At 55.7% G+C, this 19,013-nt stretch overlaps 6 protein-coding genes across 6 annotated transcripts; 4 read left to right on the top strand and 2 right to left on the bottom strand.

The window, feature by feature from the left end:
• Nucleotides 1–632: 632 nt before the first annotated feature.
• Nucleotides 633–1,332, top strand: K452DRAFT_123790 (uncharacterized protein). Its single transcript, XM_033535204.1, has one exon. It carries the CDS (start codon nucleotides 847–849, stop codon nucleotides 1,231–1,233), a length of 387 nt encoding a protein of 128 aa, XP_033401388.1. The 5' UTR covers nucleotides 633–846; the 3' UTR covers nucleotides 1,234–1,332.
• A 1,192-nt stretch (nucleotides 1,333–2,524) lies between these two features.
• K452DRAFT_295269 (uncharacterized protein) lies at nucleotides 2,525–4,665 on the bottom strand (the record flags this gene model as incomplete). Its single annotated transcript, XM_033541792.1, has 3 exons — nucleotides 2,525–3,168; nucleotides 3,219–3,500; nucleotides 3,549–4,665. 3 exons carry the CDS (start codon nucleotides 4,663–4,665, stop codon nucleotides 2,525–2,527), a joined length of 2,043 nt encoding a protein of 680 aa, XP_033401389.1.
• A 180-nt stretch (nucleotides 4,666–4,845) lies between these two features.
• Nucleotides 4,846–6,149, top strand: K452DRAFT_264912 (uncharacterized protein). Its single transcript, XM_033538718.1, has 2 exons — nucleotides 4,846–5,520; nucleotides 5,573–6,149. Exons 1-2 carry the CDS (start codon nucleotides 5,094–5,096, stop codon nucleotides 6,085–6,087), a joined length of 942 nt encoding a protein of 313 aa, XP_033401390.1. The 5' UTR covers nucleotides 4,846–5,093; the 3' UTR covers nucleotides 6,088–6,149.
• Nucleotides 6,150–11,717: 5,568 nt separating this feature from the next.
• Nucleotides 11,718–13,826, top strand: K452DRAFT_356082 (uncharacterized protein). The gene is made up of 5 exons (XM_033546016.1): nucleotides 11,718–11,886; nucleotides 11,952–12,060; nucleotides 12,114–12,345; nucleotides 12,405–13,169; nucleotides 13,237–13,826. The coding sequence occupies exons 1-5, from the start codon at nucleotides 11,852–11,854 to the stop codon at nucleotides 13,665–13,667; spliced, it is 1,572 nt and encodes a 523-aa protein (XP_033401391.1). The 5' UTR covers nucleotides 11,718–11,851; the 3' UTR covers nucleotides 13,668–13,826.
• Nucleotides 13,827–14,542: 716 nt separating this feature from the next.
• Nucleotides 14,543–16,746, bottom strand: K452DRAFT_356083 (uncharacterized protein; the record flags this gene model as incomplete). Its single annotated transcript, XM_033546017.1, has 4 exons — nucleotides 14,543–14,831; nucleotides 14,926–15,972; nucleotides 16,031–16,222; nucleotides 16,396–16,746. The coding sequence occupies 4 exons, from the start codon at nucleotides 16,744–16,746 to the stop codon at nucleotides 14,703–14,705; spliced, it is 1,719 nt and encodes a 572-aa protein (XP_033401392.1). The 3' UTR covers nucleotides 14,543–14,702.
• A 689-nt stretch (nucleotides 16,747–17,435) lies between these two features.
• K452DRAFT_315873 (uncharacterized protein) lies at nucleotides 17,436–18,789 on the top strand (the record flags this gene model as incomplete). The annotated part of the gene is made up of 4 exons (XM_033543904.1): nucleotides 17,436–17,688; nucleotides 17,761–17,925; nucleotides 17,993–18,206; nucleotides 18,363–18,789. The coding sequence occupies 4 exons, from the start codon at nucleotides 17,436–17,438 to the stop codon at nucleotides 18,787–18,789; spliced, it is 1,059 nt and encodes a 352-aa protein (XP_033401393.1).
• Between the last annotated feature and the right edge of the window lie 224 nt (nucleotides 18,790–19,013).

The raw sequence follows: 19,013 nt of genomic DNA on the forward strand, positions 1-19,013 counted from the left end.
CCCCCCCCCCCCCCCCCCCAGGCGTGCCAGACACGTCGACTTCCCTTGTCTGTCTTGTCACACGGTGCCATCGATACGAGGCGCACGGGCACTCACAAGAAATCAGTAGTTTATCGAAGACAGGAGCACGCGCGCAGGAGAGCCAGATGCAGTAAAGATCGACACGCCGCCAAGCAGCCTTTATGCTACCTCACAGTTTAGCATGTTGCTTGGGAGGGATTGCGGGCGTGCTGCCGCCGCCGACTGCTGCTGCTGCTGCTGCTGCTGCTGCTGCCAACTGCTGCACCATTGCCGTCAGACAGGAAGGATGATGACGGTGATAATCACGTCTCGCTCGGCAAGCCAACAGAAAGAGGCAATCTTTTCTTCTGATCCGCAGTCGACATCGACCCCCCTCGTCGTCCATCACAGCTCGTGAGCGGCAGAGCGCCCCGTGTGAGCGCTCGCGCAAAAAAAAAAAAAAAAAACCCTCGAGCCACCGCATGCTGTGCAAAACACTCAGATTCTCACTCCACGGCTTCCGGCCACATCCACCTGTCCGCAGCGCGCACTGCGGTCTCACCGGTTGCCAGCACCGCCCACCGCCCGCCTAGCTCCTCCCGTCCATCCACCACTTCCCAACCCGCCAACACCACAGCACCAGCAGCAACCTACGCTGGCCCGTCGGCCCTCGACGCCCGTAGTCCGCCTTCCTAGGCGTGCCATCTGTCCCGTGTCCGCCCGTGACGTCGGGGCGCAGCAGCGCGCCGGGTATGGCGCTCTCGGCTATCTCTCTCGGTTGGCTCGCTCGCCCTGCTCACCGCCGCGGCTTTGCTTCTGCCTGCGCCAAAAATAGCTCGTCACGGTATGCCTCTTTTTCTCTCACGTACGCACGCACCGCTGGCGCTGCTGGGGTGCGAACAAACAAGCAAAGTAGCTGCGGTAGTTAGGAGCTGGCTAGCAATTAGTGGCTTTCTGGTGGAGGCGGAGAGTGAGGCTGAGGATGATGGTCAAAAGGTGAAAGAGGCCGCGAAGATGCCTAGAGGGGCTGCAGCCTGGCAGGCGGTTAGTTACACTGCACCTTGCCCTGCCTCTGCTGGCCGAACACCCGCTGCATCTGGTCTCACGCGTCCTTTCTCTCTCTCGTTCACTGAAACCGCACCAGCAGCAGCAGCAGCGCTCGGGCGAGCAAGCGTGCGTGCATGCATACACGGCATTAACCACGGCGCCGAAGCGGAATCAAAGCTACAATAGGCAAAGCCGGAAGAAGCAGAAGAAGCGCACAGAAGGCGGCCTCGACGGCGGCGGCAGCGGCGACGTTGAGACGGGGCTGCGCTGCCCCATCGACAGAAGCCTGTGCCCGCTCTTCTAGAAGGCGCCGTGCGACGTCGCACGCTCGGCCTCGCTGTCACCTACCTAGCACTGGCTGACTCCTGAGCCGAGCCGACAAGATGCGTCTCTCACGAGTCGAGTCGACTCGACACAAACATACAGCACAGCAGCGCAGACCACGCCAATGCTCCACCACCGCTGCTCGCTCGCTCGCTCGCTCGTTCAAAGCCAACAACCCCCGCAGCCAGACAGCTAGCAGCGGCCGACGACCCGGCCAAACCGCAAACCCCCATCATCCATCAGCCGCTCAGCCGCTTCGTCCCCCCTCTCCTCCTCAGCCCGATTGCCTCGTTCGTACACTTATACATCCAGACAAGCCAGCGCACGCTCACTCGCAGCAGCAGCAACAGCACCAGCACCAGCAAACCCCCAAAATAATGGCATGATCGCAACCCTCCCCCATCCCCCATCTTCCCCACCAAGCTTCGCTGTCCGCAGTCTGCAGCGCTGTGTTGTTCTGTAGTTGCGCACCCTCTAGCGCAGCGCAACGTGCGGCCGAGCGGCCGAGCGCCGCCGACCGTTGCAGTGGACGCCCGCACGGGGCAGACGGTGCGCGGCCGGGGCCGGAGCGAGCGGTTCGCGACGCGCCAGAATTTGGCAACGGCGAGAGCGGACGGCGGAGGATCGGAGAGGGTCGGGATCGCGGTGGCCTTCGCTTGTTGTTGGGTTTGTTGCTTGGTCTGTTGAGAGGTAGGTCGTGGTGGTGGTCGCGGAGGGGTGGAGGGGTGCTGGGCCTGGCGCTGCTGCGTTGGCGAGGGCTGTGTAGCTGACTGTTCCGGTGTGTATGGGTGCAGTTCGTGTGCTAACTACCCAAGTACTTTGTCTACTTCGTACTGACAAGCAGATGCTGGATCTCTAACTATCAGGGTGCAGATTTATCAAACGCCGCGCTTGCTGCTTGCCTGCTTGCTTGCTTGCTTGCTTGCTTGCTTGCCTTCAGCTATCCAAGGGGGTCGTCGCTTTCGGAGGTGCTGAGTAGTTAATACTACTGCCGCTACTAGTACTACGACCACGACTACGACTATGACTACGGCTACTACTAATGATTAAGCGTACGCTAGAAACGGAAAGGACTTGCTGCTCGGCTGGAAGAGAAAAAAAGGGGTGCGGTTTCGGGCATTCAATCATCCAATCGTACACGCGTTAAAGCAAATCAAGATGCAAGGGGAGCAAGACCAGCGCGCTTCACATCGTCCGTCTTCGACGTCTTCACAGCTCCAGGCAGCTTGCCCGTCCGCTCGAACTCAACACAGTCGTCGAACGGCGCGTCGCTAATGCCACCAGCGAGGTCCTTTGCACTCATCGGGTGCGGCGGGAGTTGCTCGACATGCTCTCCCGACGCCTTGATGCTCAAGTCCGACGCGTCTCCCATGTACAACGGCTCCGTCTGGCCTGTCGCCTGCGCGCCCGTCTCGATCGTTGGTGGATGCACCCACGTCGTCTCCTTGCGCGTGAAGCCCTCAGGCGTCGTGTAAGTGACCTCATCACCCTCCTTCTCGGCCCACTTGCGCGCGGTGAAGCGGCGTGGCTCCTTAGGCGCAGGGTCGCTCTTCGGCAGACGCGACGCTGTCTCCGCGACGATCCAATTCTGCAGCGCGCCTGAGCGGCCTGGGACCGCAGATGCAGGAACTTCGCGCCGCGTGCCGTCGGCATCTTGCACGTAGTGCCGCGCGGGCAGCACTTCAACGTCAATTATTGGCAAGATCCGATGGAAGACGTCATGTGTATGGATTTCGCGGAAGATATGCTCTTCGCGAATGTGGTGCACCTGCGGATAGACGGTCTCGTGGGTGACGGCTGCGGAAATGTTAGTCAGTTGTGTCTATTTTCTTGCTAAATTCACTTACCTGGAGCGTAGTGTGCGTCGTAGGTGGTATCTTCGGTATTGCGCAAATCGACAATGCCTTTCAAACTCGGTGCTTCGGGTGCACCCTCGACGAGATATTTGGTTTCGCTGTCTGCTGCAAGGCTACCAGCGCTTGCTTTCGAAGAGAGCTTGTCTGAAGATTTTTTGTGCCTCAGCTCATGGGCAGGATGCTCAGCTGATCTCCGGCTGCCGGGTAGATCCCGCGTCGCATCGATTTGCTTGACCTCAACTGGAATATAGCTTTTCGCGCCACCGGGCATATCTTGTAGCATGTCAGAAAAAGTGTCATACTATGCGCGGGAGTACCGACCTAGGGGTGTTGCGAATACCGAACTGGAGCTGTCGTCGCCCAAAGTATCGTGTTGAAGAGCTGCCACATTGGCGAGTTTTTCACCATTCGTCATCGGCTTTTCTGGCATGTGCTCATCTTCCTCATAGGTAGAAGGCTCGAACTGAGAGGCCACATTACGGTCCGCTACATCTTCACCGTACCTCTGCCGACTGGGCCGCGTCATGAGGCGTTCGTCTCCCCCCAAAGACAGATGCTCAACGCCCGCTTGGAGGGTTGGGTCAACATCTTCAAAGTGCCTGTCGTCGTCGCCGGGAAGCGCCGTGCTAGACGGTACGCCTGACACTCGCCTATCTGCCTCGACTTTGCTTCTATTCGCAGAAGAGTCCATTATCGTTGTTGATGGCATGTCCAACGAGGCGTGAGGCACAGATTCGCTGGTGATGGGTTCCGTCGGTGCGCCATTTGATGGCGGCGAGTGCACCTCTCCCGGGTGATTGGGACTCGTGGGGGACGGGAACTGGCCCTGTCGCGGTGACGCACCTTGTCGCGGGGCCCTGCCGATTGTTGCAGATCGGTACGGGGTTGTTTGAAGAGGTTTGTCATCTTTCTGAGTCTTGTCCTCAACAACACTGCGGTTCCGGCGGTGGAAAAGACTCCTGATTCTGCTTGCCATCTGGAGGGGCTTGCGACAAAAAAGATCTGTGGGATTAGGGTATAGGATGGCACTGGGAGGGCAGTAGCAGCTGTTGGCGTCGCGATGGGATCGAACGGCCCAGAGCTCTTTGTTGCAGCTCCCCACAGGTGGCCGTTCGTCATTGCCGGGGCTGGCGCGATGACGCCCGGCCAGTGACGTCGCATGCGCGATCGGCTTGCGGCGCGCCTGGTGTGGCGTGTGCAGAACTGTGGCTTGCTCCTGGAGCAAATGGCCATGGTGGTCGGTATGGGAAATGACGATGTCGTTCCTCGGGAGGTCGATAACGCGACTCGCGGCCAGGATGAGGCCAGTTGAGGCTGGGGAATTGGCGCCCATTTCGACGCGTACATTACACAATAGGCACAGTGTGTCAGGTTTTGGGCGAGAGTGGCGCTGCTCATTACCGGTGTTGGCGGCGAGATTCGCATCTGCAGCAGGCATTGGCGGCGCAGCAACCGGCCCCCGCCCCGAGCGCGCATCTCGACGAACCCATCTCGGCGACGATCGGCCTGCTCTGCTGGCCTTGACATCCGCCACAGCGGAGTTAGTGTCGATTGCTTGTCGAATGTGGCTTGTGGCTGCTTTCCCAATCCGGGTCGAAAGACATCCATTCGATGGACGTCCATCGTCACTGCCCCCCAGGTATGATGTATCCTTCGTCTGCGTCATCGACAGTCTGGATCAGAGCAACACTTACTTTTTAAAGACCACCTCCACCACCCTCTTCCTCATCATCACATCAATCATCTTCCTCTCTCAACAACAACAACAACAACAACAACAACAACAACACAACTCTCACACTTCCACCCTTCCACACTTCTACCTTTATACTTTCAATCATCCAATCCCACTCCTAAACCGACAAAATGGACAAGGCCAAGGCTGCTGTTTCCGACTTCATGGCCAAGGCCGGCCACCACGACACCACTGTCCACGAGAAGGTCGCCCCCGCTGTCACCCACGAGACCGTCAACCCTCACAGGCATGAGAACATCACGACTGCCGTCGACAAGGAAATTCACCAGGATCACTACCACACCTCGGTGCAGCCTGTCTTGGACCGTGAAGTCCTCCCCGAGACCCACAAGCACAACCTTGTTGCTGTCGAGCACCGCCAGTATGAGCATGGCAAGGCTGAGGATGTGAAGCTCCGTCTTGAGCAGGAGGCCGCTCAGTTCATGGACAAGCGCGAGGTCACCGCCACCCGGGAGACCCGCTCCACGGCTCCCGTCGTCGGTGGTGAGCACATTCACCACCACGTCCACGAGACGATCCAGCCCATCGTCCAGAAGGGTAAGTTCCACAACTCTCATACTATTGAGCCAATCACTAATAAACATTATAGAGGTCATTCAGCCTGAGGTCGTTCACACCACTGTTCCCATTCACGAGGTCCACCACAACGCTGCTCAGCACCACACTACCTCTGCCCTTCCCGCAGTCAGCTTGGCCGACTTCAAGAAGCAGGGTGGTGTTCTGACCGGCCGTGAGGAGCGCTACGATGGCTTCGAGGGCGAGCCTCGCTCAGTCGGTGGCGCCCTGAGTGGTCACCACCACATCCCTGGTGACAAGGGCAACGGCCATCACGGTCACCACGGCCTTGGTGCTGCTGCTGGCGCCGGTGCTATTGGTGCTGGTGCCGCTGGCACTCACGGCCTGAAGACCCGCAACCGCAGTGGCTCGTCCAGCTCTTCCTCCATTAGCTCTTCGGACGGTGAGGGTGGACGCATCCGCCGCAAGCGTGGTACGCGCACTCATGGTGCCACTGGTACCACTCATGGTGCCAAGCCCTCCATGATGGAGAAGCTCAACCCCCGTGTTGATGCTGATGGCGATGGCAAGGCCGGCTTCATGAAATAAGCGTTTCGTCGTTTACCCACGAGTTTAGTGTCTTTCCTTTGTTTGTCATAGCGGCTTGCATGCCAAGCTGTTTTGTTTATGCTTAACGATGCGATGCACGATAACCTCTTAGCCTGTACTATACTCAACCTAGTAATCAACGAGAACGTTCGATTCTGCTATTTTTACTGTGCAATGCCTATACTCAATAGTGTCCGCAACATGTGACTTGTCATTCCTATAAAGTTAAATAAATAATGGTGCAATATTTTGCAAAACATTTGCAACTCCTGGAAGCTCTTTTCTTATATTTTCTCTAGAGCATACCATAGCCACCATGTAGTGTCCGTCACATCTACATGTCTATTTCCGCCCTGATTTTTCTTCTCCTTTTCCGTACGCTTCCGCAGCTCTTACGTCATGACGGGCAAACCGAGTCGGCTGACATGCGGAGTCTCCGACCGGTACTCTAGACGGGTAGCGTGCCGCGGACAAGCTCACGCTAGTCAAATAGCGAAGCGTGCGTTTTAGGGTACCGTAGTTTGGCTAAGCTTAGGGGGCGCGCCAGGGCGCGCTCGTGGTGCCGAGAGCCGGGCGCGGCCCGTCGGATGGGGATCCGTGATGATGAGGGTGGTGGTGGTGGGAGCTGTGGCTGTGCGACGGGAGAGAGCCAACTACGTGGAGTACTGCTTCTACGCGCGGCTGGCGAGGGTGGATGTTTATTGTTTTGGGATAGTGGAGATATGCGGAAAGGTAAAGTTGAAACTATATACTCACCCACTTACCACTACTACGTACCTACTGCTTTTGTTTCGTCGATCTTGGTCGCGTGTTCTTGTTTCTTGGCTCTATCGTCATTCCTGCAGTCTTCTTTCGCTGTTTGTCTTTGGCTATCTCTCCTTCCCAGCCGAGGAAAGCTCGTGACCACGTCCGCGGATGCAAGTGGCGCGCAGACTGGTTCGTTCTCTGGAAACGGGAAAAGGGCGTCTGGTGTTGTTGGGGCTAAGCTTCGGGCGTGTCGCACAAGGCCTGCTGTGCGATGGATGTTGTGGCACCTGTGCATGCGAGGGCGTGTGGCGCCGGCGTACATACCTAGCGAGGTGGTGCGTGATTGATGCGCTGGTGGCGTGTCGTACAAGCGTTGAGTGTGCGTGAGGATGGCGTGCTTTTGTCTGGTGCATTGGCTGTCGTCTCAGACGGTTTGGCGGGCAGGTGTACGAGTGGCAGGGGATAGAAGGAGGGGGCGAGGAGAAGGAGACGGAATGTAGTGTTTTGTTGTTTGTATGAGCACGGAATGGTTTTGTGTAGGAATGGGAAAAGAGACATTATGCCGTTAAGGGTAAGTTCTAGGTACGTATGTAGATTTTACTTGATTAAGTGTTTTGCGAAGTTCGATATCAGCGTTGGGTAAGTGTTGTCTGCGGCTGTTTTGTTAATTGTTTGTTTATTGCTAGTTTTCTAACCAGCGTTGACAGATCGCAAGGCACGACGCTGTTGTGTAGATCAGATCAGAAGTGTAAGTGTACATTCTCGGATTGAACGCGATTATGGGTTATACTCTGTTTCTTTTCATTGAGTATATCAGCTTGCCTAGGCCCTTGAAGAAAAAGTACCTTTTCTTCACTGAAAGATTAAAATACTTATGAATGGAAATCGTCCGCCGCTATAATAGTAGACAGTTTACGTGCCCCTGAAGCAACATTTACTAATTATCTATATTCTACTACAGTGGGTGCATGGGAATGTCCTTTCCTATTCCGTTATACCTTAAGCCTACACCGAGGTTTGTATGGTTAGACGATCAGTGTTTGATTCAGTTTATTCTCCCTTCCTTATAACGGAGGGAATATATCGCTGCAGTAGCCATCCTAGACCTAAATTACTAGCAAACAGAAACACTGCTTTTTTCCTCTTCCACCGCTTTGCAAGGATCGAGAGAGAAGAGAAATCCACCTTTACTGGTAAACCCTACACCTTGGTCCCTTCAATTCACCGAAAATTCTTCAGAATGCCTGCTACAAAACACAAACCGACTTCAGGCGAAAAGTTCCCCTGAAACGAGCACTACCCTCTCGAAATGATGGCGTGCTTTATCGAACTAGAAAGATGATGCGGTCGAGTATAGCGAAATGCTGAACGACATCAGCTGCCCCTAAATAAGTACGGGCCGTCATTGCAGGATGATCCAAAGGCCCTGTTGCAGTTTTCACGGTGTTCAGTCACCACAGGACCGTTATGAGATCCCCAAAAGGTTCCGCTTTTCTCTCTGACCTAGATGGTGTCTGAAACAGAAAGAAAGAAATCAATAAAAGAAACAAAGGCATTTATTTAAATAACATGCAGCGTTCTATTAACGATAGCTAGCCAACCCAGCTGTCTTTACTATCACAGCCCGGAGCTCTCTCTCTCGTTCAACATACCATCATCTAACCTAACCTCTAACAACCACCGCATCCCCCGCCACCCTCTTCTGACAAAGCGAACTATATAGCGCTAAGAAGCTTACCGAAACCAGCACTACTACCAGCTCTAAACCGACCAAGGCGTATCAAATAGCTAATCCCCAGGAAAAAAGAAAGAAGTTCATCATCAAGAGCCTCCCAGAGCTGTCTAAGCCACTGCGTATTCTAAGAGCGAAGTATATTAAAATAAAGGATAGAAGGCTTCCAAAACATCTTAAACCCGCCACAGGTGACAGTATACGGGGAAGACCTGTCTTGACTTTAAGCGGAATAGCCTAGCCTTATAGTTCTGTCAGGCGCCGGATAGGTTGCCTATACTCTATACATACTCTCACACTTTTAAATCACGCCGTAAAGTAAGCTCGTCAATCCACGGAGTAAGTACTCTTTCGGAGGCTATATGCAGCTTCGACTCTGTACCTAGGTGGTGATGGGGCAGCTACGTTGAGCGCTTGAAGCGAGAGAAGGCAGGAAATTATGTACATACAACGATAAAGTTTACAAGAATTCGCGAGCACTTTTTATTTTTTCAAATGCACGACAGTCTAGCGATACGAGAGTGCAAGGGCACCACACGCTCGTACAAAGGCACTAAAGTACGAGAATGCGGGAGTAGTTCTAGAAGGTACGAAGACGCGACTTAAAAGGGCAAAAAGTAAGTAAGTCACATACAAATACCTTTGCGGGCATTTACTATCCACAAACCTAGACTCCGCCTTCTCTCCATCATCCCCTGCACCACTGTCTGTGCAATATAGCAGGCAGCGGCACTGTCGATGTTTCTTTAGTATTAGTAGGTATTAGTTTCGTGGATACCAACTACTTGGCCCTCGTCCTCGCAGTCCGTCCTGTATTGTAATCGTGTTATAAACTCCAGCACCACGCACTCGCATTTTATACAGCACAGCAATCTCGCACCCGGTTCGGGGCCGCCCGCGTACACCACAAGCGGAAGGCGATGTTGGCGGCAGATGCAGCTACTGGAAGACGTCAGATGCAGTCTAAGCAGGCCAAACCAGTAGAAACGAGATCTGGCTTTGTGTTCGAACGTCCTCTTTGGTGTCAATGCAGCCTTCAGGCGCAACGGTAGGTGTGCGATTGGGGTCGCTGCGGCCGGGAGTAAAGGACAAAGGTGCGGAGGAAGGCAGAGGCGAAGACGAAGGCGACGGCGATGTCGGCGGCACGGACATTGAACTGTTGCTTACAGAGAGCCTTTGAGCACCGATAAAGAACTGCCTTCCTCGCTGAGATTGTATGCCCAACCCGCGAGGGGATGCTGTGGTATACGAGAATCTCGAAGTGGAAAATCTATGTGTGCAGGTACGGGCGTATAGCCAGTAAGAAATGAGCAGGTTACACTTTCCTACGACCTACAAAATCAACTCTGCTGAGCAATCAAGGACGAACGCCCCAGGTCCTTTACGCGGGACATTGGTTAAAAAGTGGCAACGAGTCGGGCGCAATCGATGGTATGTCCGGGCGAGTTGACAGCGCATTTGTATTCCTCAACTCATAGCGGCGGCTGCTCGTCGAGAAGGTGGAACTATCGTTGCTATGGCTCGGGGTCGGTGGTAGGTGGCTCAGCTTCCGGTTTGTTCAGACGGCGATTCGAGGTGTACAGGTGTGCCCTTGAGCCAGTTGGTAGGAGGCCCCATGGAGACCTGCAATCGGAAAAAGGGCAGGTCTGGTTTCTCTGGTTTGCTTCTCCGCGGACGCTCTAGACTTCGAGATAGCCAACGACTGCCGACACGAGCTTTGTCAGAGAAAATTTCCTTGCCTTCGTATATTTTGTAATGCCTCCGATAGATAGTGTAGTTAGCAGGCTCCAATGAGCTGCCGGAAGGGGACACCACACCTCTATGCACGATAACGCAAGGTGGGAGAGCAGAGCGCCTTCTAGAAGCCGCATATGTTTCTCTGGCATCGGGAGGCTGGACTCGGGCGTAACCGGCGGCGGTTTGCGACGTGGCGAAGCAGGTCGAATGCACACAGCTCAAAGCGGGCGTTCATCTGGAGACGTCTTTCGACTCATCAGCGAGTCCACAAGTCTCTAGACAGACAGGCATGTCAGTGAGTGCGCGACAGGCCCCACAAAAGCACTGTCGTTGATATCACATTCATATAGTTAGCAGTTTTTTCAACCAGACAGTGAAATCTTGCGCCTCCCCTGCAGCGGCTATCTTGTTGGGACCAGGATGGCCGCTGTTTCGCGTGCGACGCCGACAGGCCACATGGGACTGGGCTCCGCTCGGCATGCTCCCGGGCCTGAAGCGGCTAGGCGCACCTGGCTACCCACCCACGCTGTCCAACAGTGAACGCATGCGCGAATTCCAACGTCGCGCGACAAGCAGCGATCACGGAGGGCCCAGCCCAGCCGAGCCCTCTCAGAGCAGATGCCCAGACGCAGACCTCACCTGTCACGCATACGGCGGATGCTGGTGGTGGCGAGAACGGATCAGTCGGGACACAGAAAGGGGAAGACGAGTGAAGGATTGGGGGACGGACGGGTTGTCGCCGGTGTGTGGTGGCTTCGAGGTAAGCGTGTGTGTTGCCCGCGACGACGTCTCCCCCGCCTGCCATACAAGGAAAGGCCCCCCTTCAACGTCATTCGAAGCTAGATGCGTTATCCGCAGTGGGGACAGTGGAGTCTGTCACGATGCGAACTGCGAGCGGTGACAACGACGCCGATGAAGGTGACACAAACGATGGGACCTTTGTCCCAGGCTGCAGGGTCTTGCCCTCCCCTGGGCGTAGAGGACCCAAGACCGAGTTGGCGGCGTAGCAGCAAGTGGCAGCGGAGGGGAGGTGTGGCAGGAGTGAAGCGAAATAGATTAATGGAACATGCACGGCAGGGAAGTCGGCAGGGGCCGAGGGTGGCGGCTTCCCAATTGGTGGATTAACTCGGCCTCGGCAACGCACAGAGGAAAACAAGCACAACAATGCGGAGAAGACGATCCACTTGGCGCTGGGGCCCCGGATTGAGGATCCCACTCAAGCTCATCCGTGACCATTTACCCCAGACCCCCGCTCCCGTCATTGGTGGCTCTGCCGTCGCCGCGCCCCCAGCCCATGCAGCCACCCCCGGCATATCTCGTGCAGCTCGGTGGGAAGATAAGCTTGCCACTCCGGGTATATAGACATGGTGACATCTTTTCTTTTCTTTTCTCTCTCCAACGTCTCCCTTTGTGAAGGCGCTCGCTGTTGCTATTTGTTGTTGTCCTCGCTCTACCGATCCTCCCTCTCTGACCTGGTGGACGACTCCCTTCTCTCTACCCATCTCCCATTTTCCTTGAGACGGCTCCGTCTCCCAATCTTCTCTCACCATGGCAATCATGACGGGGAAGAGAGCGTACAACTGGTGAGCTTCAATTCTGCTCTCTCAATCCCCCATTGAACCAAGCATTGACACGTCTCCTCCCCCAGGTACATCTCTCTCGTCGCAGCATCTTGCATGGTGCTTTACGGCTACGATGCCTCGGTTTACAACGCCGTCCTCGGCTCCGACAATTGGATGGCCTGGTTCAATGAGCCGGTACGACGTCTCCAATCAAGACCACGCCAACATCTTCTAACAGTTCAACGCAGGGCACGCAAACCCAAGGTGCTATCAACACGGCCTACACCGTCGGTGCCGTCGTCGCTGGTTTCTTCTTCGGTGGCCCGCTAGCCGACTTCTTCGGCCGCCGTATCGGCATGGCAGCTGGCTGTGCCTTTGTCATCGTCGCGACTTTCATCCAGGCTTTCGCGCCCAGGGGCAACATTGGCGCCTTCATCGGCGGCCGCGTGCTCATTGGTATCGGCCAAGGTCTCGCACTGAGTACGTACCCAGCCTCGTGCCACCCCATCACGAGAACGAAACACTGACACGCATTGCAGCGGCCGGCCCCATCTACATCGGCGAGCTCTGCCCCTCGGAGATCCGGGGTAAAATCATGTCGTTCTGGCAAATGTTCTACTCGGTCGGCTCCTTCCTCGCGTACTGGGTCAACTACGGATGCCAGGAGCACAAGGAGAAGCTCGGGCACTGGGACTGGCGCATGGTGGTGCTCTTCCAGGTGCTGATGCCGATTCTGATCCTCGTGCAGCTGTGGTTCATCCCCGAGACGCCGCGGTGGTACATCCAGAAGGGCAAGCCGACGGAAAAGGCGCGGGCATCGCTGCTACGGGTGCGCGACACGGAGCAGGAGGTCGAGGACGAGATACTGGTGATCCGCGAGGCGCTCGAGTTCGAAAAGGAGTCGATCTCGTCGGGGTACGCGGCGCTGTGGAAGGACCCGTCGATCCGCAAGCGGCTGCTGCTGGCGTTCGTCATCAACGCCGGGCAGCAGATCACGGGCCAGGGCACGCTCAACACGTACTCGACGCTCGTGTACAAGAAGGTGTTTGGCAAGGACTCGCCGCAGATTGCCCTCATCAACGCCCTCAACGCCACCTTTGGCATCCTCTTCACCATGAACGCCACCTGGACCGTCGACCGCTTCGGCCGCAAGTTCCTGCTCATCGTCGGCGCCATCGGCATGGCGCTGTGCATGGTCATTGTCGCGACCGTCGAGACGCAGACGCCCACGTACGCGGACGACACCAAGTCGCACGGCGTGGGCATCTCCATTGTCTTCCTCATGTTCCTATTCGCCTTTTTCTGTAAGCAAACCCCCACAACCCAACCCAAACCAAACCAAACCAAGTCCACCCCACTAACACCTCGCAGACAAACCCTCCTGGGGCGCCACAGTCTGGATCTGGACATCCGAAGTCTTCAGCATGAACGTGCGCGCACAAGCCGTAGGCATGGCCTCGCAGACGCAAAACGTCGCCAACGCCATCGTGCAGCAGTTCTTCCCGACATTCCTCGACAACTGCGGCTTCTACGCCTTCTACATGTTCGCGGGCATCAACGCGCTGCTAGGCGTCTTTGTGTGGTTCTGCATCCCCGAGACCAAGAAGGTCTCGCTCGAGGAGATTGACGTCCTGTTCGGCGGGTCTAACCACGTCGAGAAGGGCGCGAACCTTGTTGATCCTGACCACGCCCAGCATGTCCATGTTGATGCTGAGGGCAAGGGCGTTGCCGAGGGCGTCGAGCGTGTCGTGCCTGATGGTGGGGAGGTGAGGAGAGACCAGCCGTCGGGCAGGTTTGCTTAGGCTTGCTTGGGCTTGTTGCTGTGCGAAGGGTGTTGCTTGCTTGAGAGAGAGAACGGGTTATGCGCCATGTGCTTACGGAGTCATGATACCAACTAAACTTGTTTATATGCCTTTGCAGGCAGAAAATAATAGAGCCGGGATATATGGCTTTTTCGCACGTCTGGTTGCTTCATTGCTTGGTTACTTACTTGCTCGGTTAGTTGCGCTGGTTTTTGTTTGGGACTTGATACTGCTTGATCAATCAGTATAAGAGTCGTCCTGGCACACACAACAAACGTAACTTTTCATCTAGACAGGCGTTCATCTAATCACAGGAGCAAACACCCTTTAGGTACGTATGTAGGACAAGTCAGCCATAGCTACCGTGCAGCACTAAAAATATTTGAACCTACAACAAACTTCAATGGACAACTGGACCGCCACCGATCCAACACAAAGCGAAGAAACCCACAACACACAAAGCCGACTTTAACTACGATAATGGCCAGCGATGCCCATACAGTACCTACACAAACCATCCCCGATTTCGGCTTAGATCCAATTATCCCTTGTACTACCTTGCCTACCTCTTGTATTTAAAATCCCTAGCCAGTCCTAACGGGCCGTCTGTCATAGTTTTAAAACTGCATATAGACGTAAAACGAATCAATCAATCAAACCATCCCCGTTAGCCTCACCAACCTCACCAAGCATAACACAACTACATCAAATGAAAGTCATCTTTTCATAGCTGTGCAGAAGACATGACTAGATTATCTAAACCTCGTGTTTGCTTTGGGTATCTATTCGTCTTTCTCGTGATCTCTACTCAGCAGCATCTATGCTATATTTACATGCCAAGTCAAGCCATACCACGCTATGCCATCAAGCCACACCACGCTTGCTAAGCGTGTCGTATGTACCATGCTCTTGCGTCAATCATTTAAATATGCCATCCTTTCCTCTTCCCCCACCCTTCTCCCCCTCCCATAACAAAACAACAAAAATCCAAAAAGGAAGGGGAGCGGGGTCGGGGATCTAGTCAAAACCGCAAATCTAAAAGTCCTTCCGCGCATGCTTGCTCATCTTGCGCAGGCGCTCGCCATAGAACCACAGCGCAAAGGGAATAGGGATGAACGCGACGGCGAGGAAGCCGAGGAGACTGCTGGCCCAGCCGACGCCGAGCTGGGAGTGGAACAAGTCAGTATATACATTCATGCAGGCCCTTTTTGTGTGATAGAGGCCACAAAGAGGGGTCAAACTGGGCAAGAAAACCTACAGTCTTGTACATAGCGGTCGCGAACAGCGGGAAGCCCGCGCCAAACGCCGAGCGCATAAAGTCGTTGCCGGCCAGCACCGAAGCAGCGTGGTCCGGGTACGCGTCCGCGAGGTAGTTGAGCACCGAGTTGAAGAGCAGCACCGTGCCGACGGCGAACCACGCCGAGCCGACGATGGGCACGATCCAGTGCGTGCGGCCCGCGCTCCACCCGAACCAGAACAGGCAGATGGGGATGAAGAAGGCGCCGACGCACGCGGCGGGCAGGCGCTTCTCCGGCTGGATCTCGCCGTTTTCGTTGAACTGTTTTTCTTGGATGAAGTAGAGGTAGGCGAAAAATGGTGGTAGGACTAGAATCGCCCCGATTAGGATGCCCAGGAAGCTGAGCCCTTCTTCCCCGAGGTTGAAATGGTAGATTTCAACGAATACAATAAAAAAGCTCTCTATCCAGCAATATAAGAGGGCGTAGACAAGTCCAATATATAGGTTTAATATAAAAACCATGGGCTCTGTGAAGTTGAGTGTTAAGGGACGGACCAGTGACATCATGATGACATCCTTGCCCGACATGTTTTCAGCCATAATCTCGGGCTCACACTTCAAGCGCTCGTCGCCCGTGAGCTTGCGCAGGCGGCGGGTACGGCGGTACAGGATGTTAGCGGAGCTGGTCTCGGGCAGGAAAAAGACCAAGAACACGAGGCAGAAGCCCGAGAGCCACATGAGCTCCCAGATGGTCCAGGTCCAGTCTTCTGCCTGCGCGGCGAAGCCGCCCACAAGCGGGCCCATGGTCGGGCCGCACACGGCGGAAATACCCCAGATCGCCATGCCGTAGGCCCGCTTGCTCGGCTTGTACATGTCGCCGATGCTAGCGCCGCCGGTGGCGAGCGCCGGCGACCCGAAGAAGCCCGTCAGGAAGCGGAATGCGAGCAGCATGCCGAAGTTGACCGAGAGGGCGGTCGGCACTTGAAAGATGACGAAGATGATTAGCGTGCCGATGTAGACGGGGTTGCGGCCGATCATGGGGATCTCGGACATTGGTGACCAGATCATCTGGGTTGCGTTGTCAGTGTGATGTTGTGACCTGGCGGTGTGGATGTCGGGTGCTTACTGGTCCTATGCCGTAGCCTGCCACGAACAGTGTCAGGCCCAGAGTGGCTGCGACTTGACTGACGCCGAATGTTTTCTCCACCGACATCTCGCCGGCGCTGTAGATGGCTGATCCGATGTAGATGCTGAACGTGAGGAGACATATCTCAAACGTGACGAAGAATTTCTTGGGCAACGACCAGTTTTGCGGGTTCTGTTGAAGTCGTTAGCAAGCTGTGATGGAGGCTGAATTGAAGTGCGATTGTCTACGAAGCTGCAAAAAGAAAAGACAATGTAGCTGACTAAACCTGCTAGCGTCGACGGACTGCTAACATATCCAGCAAGAGGACGGATCAATTGAGCCGTTGAACACCGGGATTCACCTACCTCGGGGTCATTGGGTCCCCACCACGAAACGACGTGTATGTCTCGTCCCTTTTCAGGGTCGATCCTCACGCCGCTGGCCTCGTTGTACTGGTACCCATCGTCCGGGACGCGGGTTCTCGATGAAGCGTCCGATTGCCTCTCGTCTCTTGACTTGGTTCGCAGGGGCTCGTCGTCCGAGTCTTCGCCGGGTGGACCAGCGTGGCTGTGGTGTGCAACGTTCCCCGACTTTTCGACGTCAATGTAGCGTCTCAACAGTGACGGATCCTTCTCTTCCTCGTACTGCAGATATTTGTTATGTGTGACTAAACGGACAAGGTGACCGAATACGGTATCTCGAATGAGCTCTGTCATGGCTGGCGGGGGGCGTGGAGAGCAATGAATGTCGAGTGCAAAGAGAGCAACAGGATACGAGACATGTTAAGAGCAGGAGAAGCTTGATTCATTTTGTTTTGATCGGATTTCGGAGGCTAGAAGACATCCCCGCGATGGTGTCTATGACGCTCATGAGGTCTGATATCATCGGCCTGCAAGATCTTCGGCCCTGACGCGCGCGAGCCTCAACGCGCCGATCGGTCGCGACTCACGGAGCTGTGCGCGCAGACACGTCCGGGCTTGCGGCCATCTTTTCCAGAAGCCATGGACGAGTTTAAATTGACGTTCCGACGACAGCGACGATAGCGACGCTAGCCGCAGGCGCAACCAAACCGATGTCTCTCCCGCCATTGGCCGCGACTAGTCGACGCTGCCGTCAGGGACCCGATGCGGCTCTCTCTTGCCGTCATCACGCGGTCGACTCACTGCCTGAAGTCGCGTGCATGTCGCGATAGCACAAGAGAGCACCTGCCCGCCAATTCTGATTACTGTGTTGTCTGTGGCGTTGCGATTCTCTTTGACGTGTTTAGTCAGTAGGTCATTCACTATGGTTTATCCATCAAGGTACCTCACCGCAAACCGCCCATATCAACCACAGGCGGCTTTCATTCTTTGCTCATTCATTCCTCACGATACCCCTTTGCTGCTTGCTCTGCCCAGACCCCAAAATGTCTACCACCACAACAGCCTTAGAACAGTCATCTCTCACGTGGAATGACCTGCCTTCCGAAGTCATACTCGACACCATTGCCAGCATTGACTTCGATTGCGAGACTCTAAGGAACCTCATGCTAGTGAACAAACGCACATACAACATCGTCACCACCTACGAATCCTCTCTATGCGCCGGATTCGCCAAGAACCAGCTCCGTTCCACGATACCCCGGTTCCCGGACATCATTCGGCCAGGCAGCCGGTATTGTACGTTTTAATATCCCGGGGATTACCTACTGCTCGCATATTCGGGTCTATTGGGGTACTAACGTAACACAGATACCCGAAAGTATGGGTTCGAGATGCTCGCCCAGATCCACCACCGCTCAAAAACAGCCTCGGAGCTGTACCGACGCGTGATTGAAAACGACGGCTGCTGGGTCGACGGCTGGTACAAGCTCTTCGAGAGCGGGATACTGCTGCTCTTCCGGCTGCAAGAACACGGTGCGTTACACATTGCACGTCGGCAGCAGCTGTTGCGCAACAGGATTTGCTGACAGGCCTGTCCCAGTGACGCACAATGCCAAAATCAACTTCATCTACTCGCTGCCGCCCAATTCGCTCGCGGCTCTCTTCATCGCCATCACGCAGAGCCTCAAGGCGTGCGAAAACGCCGGCGGCGGCATGATCCACCGCGACCGGCAGCCGGCCGACCCCCTCGACCGCAGCATGCTGCACCTCGTCTTCGAGGACCTGGTGCTGCAGCGCGGCCCGCAGTTTGTCCTGTAAGCCACGCCTCCCCGCACCCGGTCCGACGACACCAGACCCCCTACCTCTCCTTTCCCTCTCCCTCCGCTTGCACACGCCAACCAGCACACACATACACACATACACACACACACACACAAACGTAGCTGACCGCGTCCTCTCCCCCTGCACAGAGATACCCTCACGCACGCCCCACCCGCGTCAGCGCTCCTCCGCCACCTCTACGCCAACCTCGACGCCGTTCAGCGTCCCGACGCGCTCGGCAACCCTCCGCTGAAGAGCCTCGTCTCGCAGCTGCGCACCGCGCTGGCGAACCAGACCGGCTGCGCCATCAACGGCTGCCTCGCTACCGTGCTGTGCATGGCGAGTGCGCGCCCGCTGGCCGACCTCGACGAAAACGGCTTGCTGGATGTGGTGTGCGGGCCTGAGCGTATTCGGTGGTATGATGATGATGATGATGATGATGATGATGATGATGATGATGATGATGATGATGATGGGGAGGAGGATGGGGATGGGGGAGACGGCGATGAGGGGGCGTGGGGCGGTTGGAGGGCGGGCATGGCTGGGAGGGGTGACGAGGGCGTGGGCGAGCCGTAGCTGTGGCTGTGGCTGTTGTTGTTGCTGTTGGTGTGCGTTGGTGGGGATGCTGCGTTTGGCGAGGCGTTTGTTGGCGTTGCCTGCTCCCCGTGAGTAGGATGGACGGATGGATGGATGGATGGATGGATGGTTGGTTGGTTGGTTGATTGGTTGGTGAGAAGGCAGGAGGGAGGGGCGGAGGCCGAAGGCCGGAGGTCGGAGGCTGGAGGATGGAGGCGGTGCTA

Source organism: Aplosporella prunicola (assembly GCF_010093885.1).
Source record: "Aplosporella prunicola CBS 121167 unplaced genomic scaffold K452scaffold_4, whole genome shotgun sequence".
NCBI classification, from domain to species: domain Eukaryota; kingdom Fungi; phylum Ascomycota; class Dothideomycetes; order Botryosphaeriales; family Aplosporellaceae; genus Aplosporella; species Aplosporella prunicola.

Excerpts from the sequence above, each read along its gene's own strand:
- K452DRAFT_264912 (XM_033538718.1), top strand. The coding sequence starts at position 5,094 with ATGGACAAGGCCAAGGCTGCTGTTTCCGACTTCATGGCCAAGGCCGGC. Across the intron at positions 5,521-5,572 it reads CCAGCCCATCGTCCAGAAGG|AGGTCATTCAGCCTGAGGTC; the intron begins GTAAGTTCCACA and ends TAAACATTATAG.
- K452DRAFT_123790 (XM_033535204.1), top strand. The coding sequence starts at position 847 with ATGCCTCTTTTTCTCTCACGTACGCACGCACCGCTGGCGCTGCTGGGG.
- K452DRAFT_356082 (XM_033546016.1), top strand. The coding sequence starts at position 11,852 with ATGGCAATCATGACGGGGAAGAGAGCGTACAACTG. Across the intron at positions 12,346-12,404 it reads CGGCCAAGGTCTCGCACTGA|CGGCCGGCCCCATCTACATC; the intron begins GTACGTACCCAG and ends CACGCATTGCAG. Across the intron at positions 13,170-13,236 it reads GTTCCTATTCGCCTTTTTCT|ACAAACCCTCCTGGGGCGCC; the intron begins GTAAGCAAACCC and ends AACACCTCGCAG.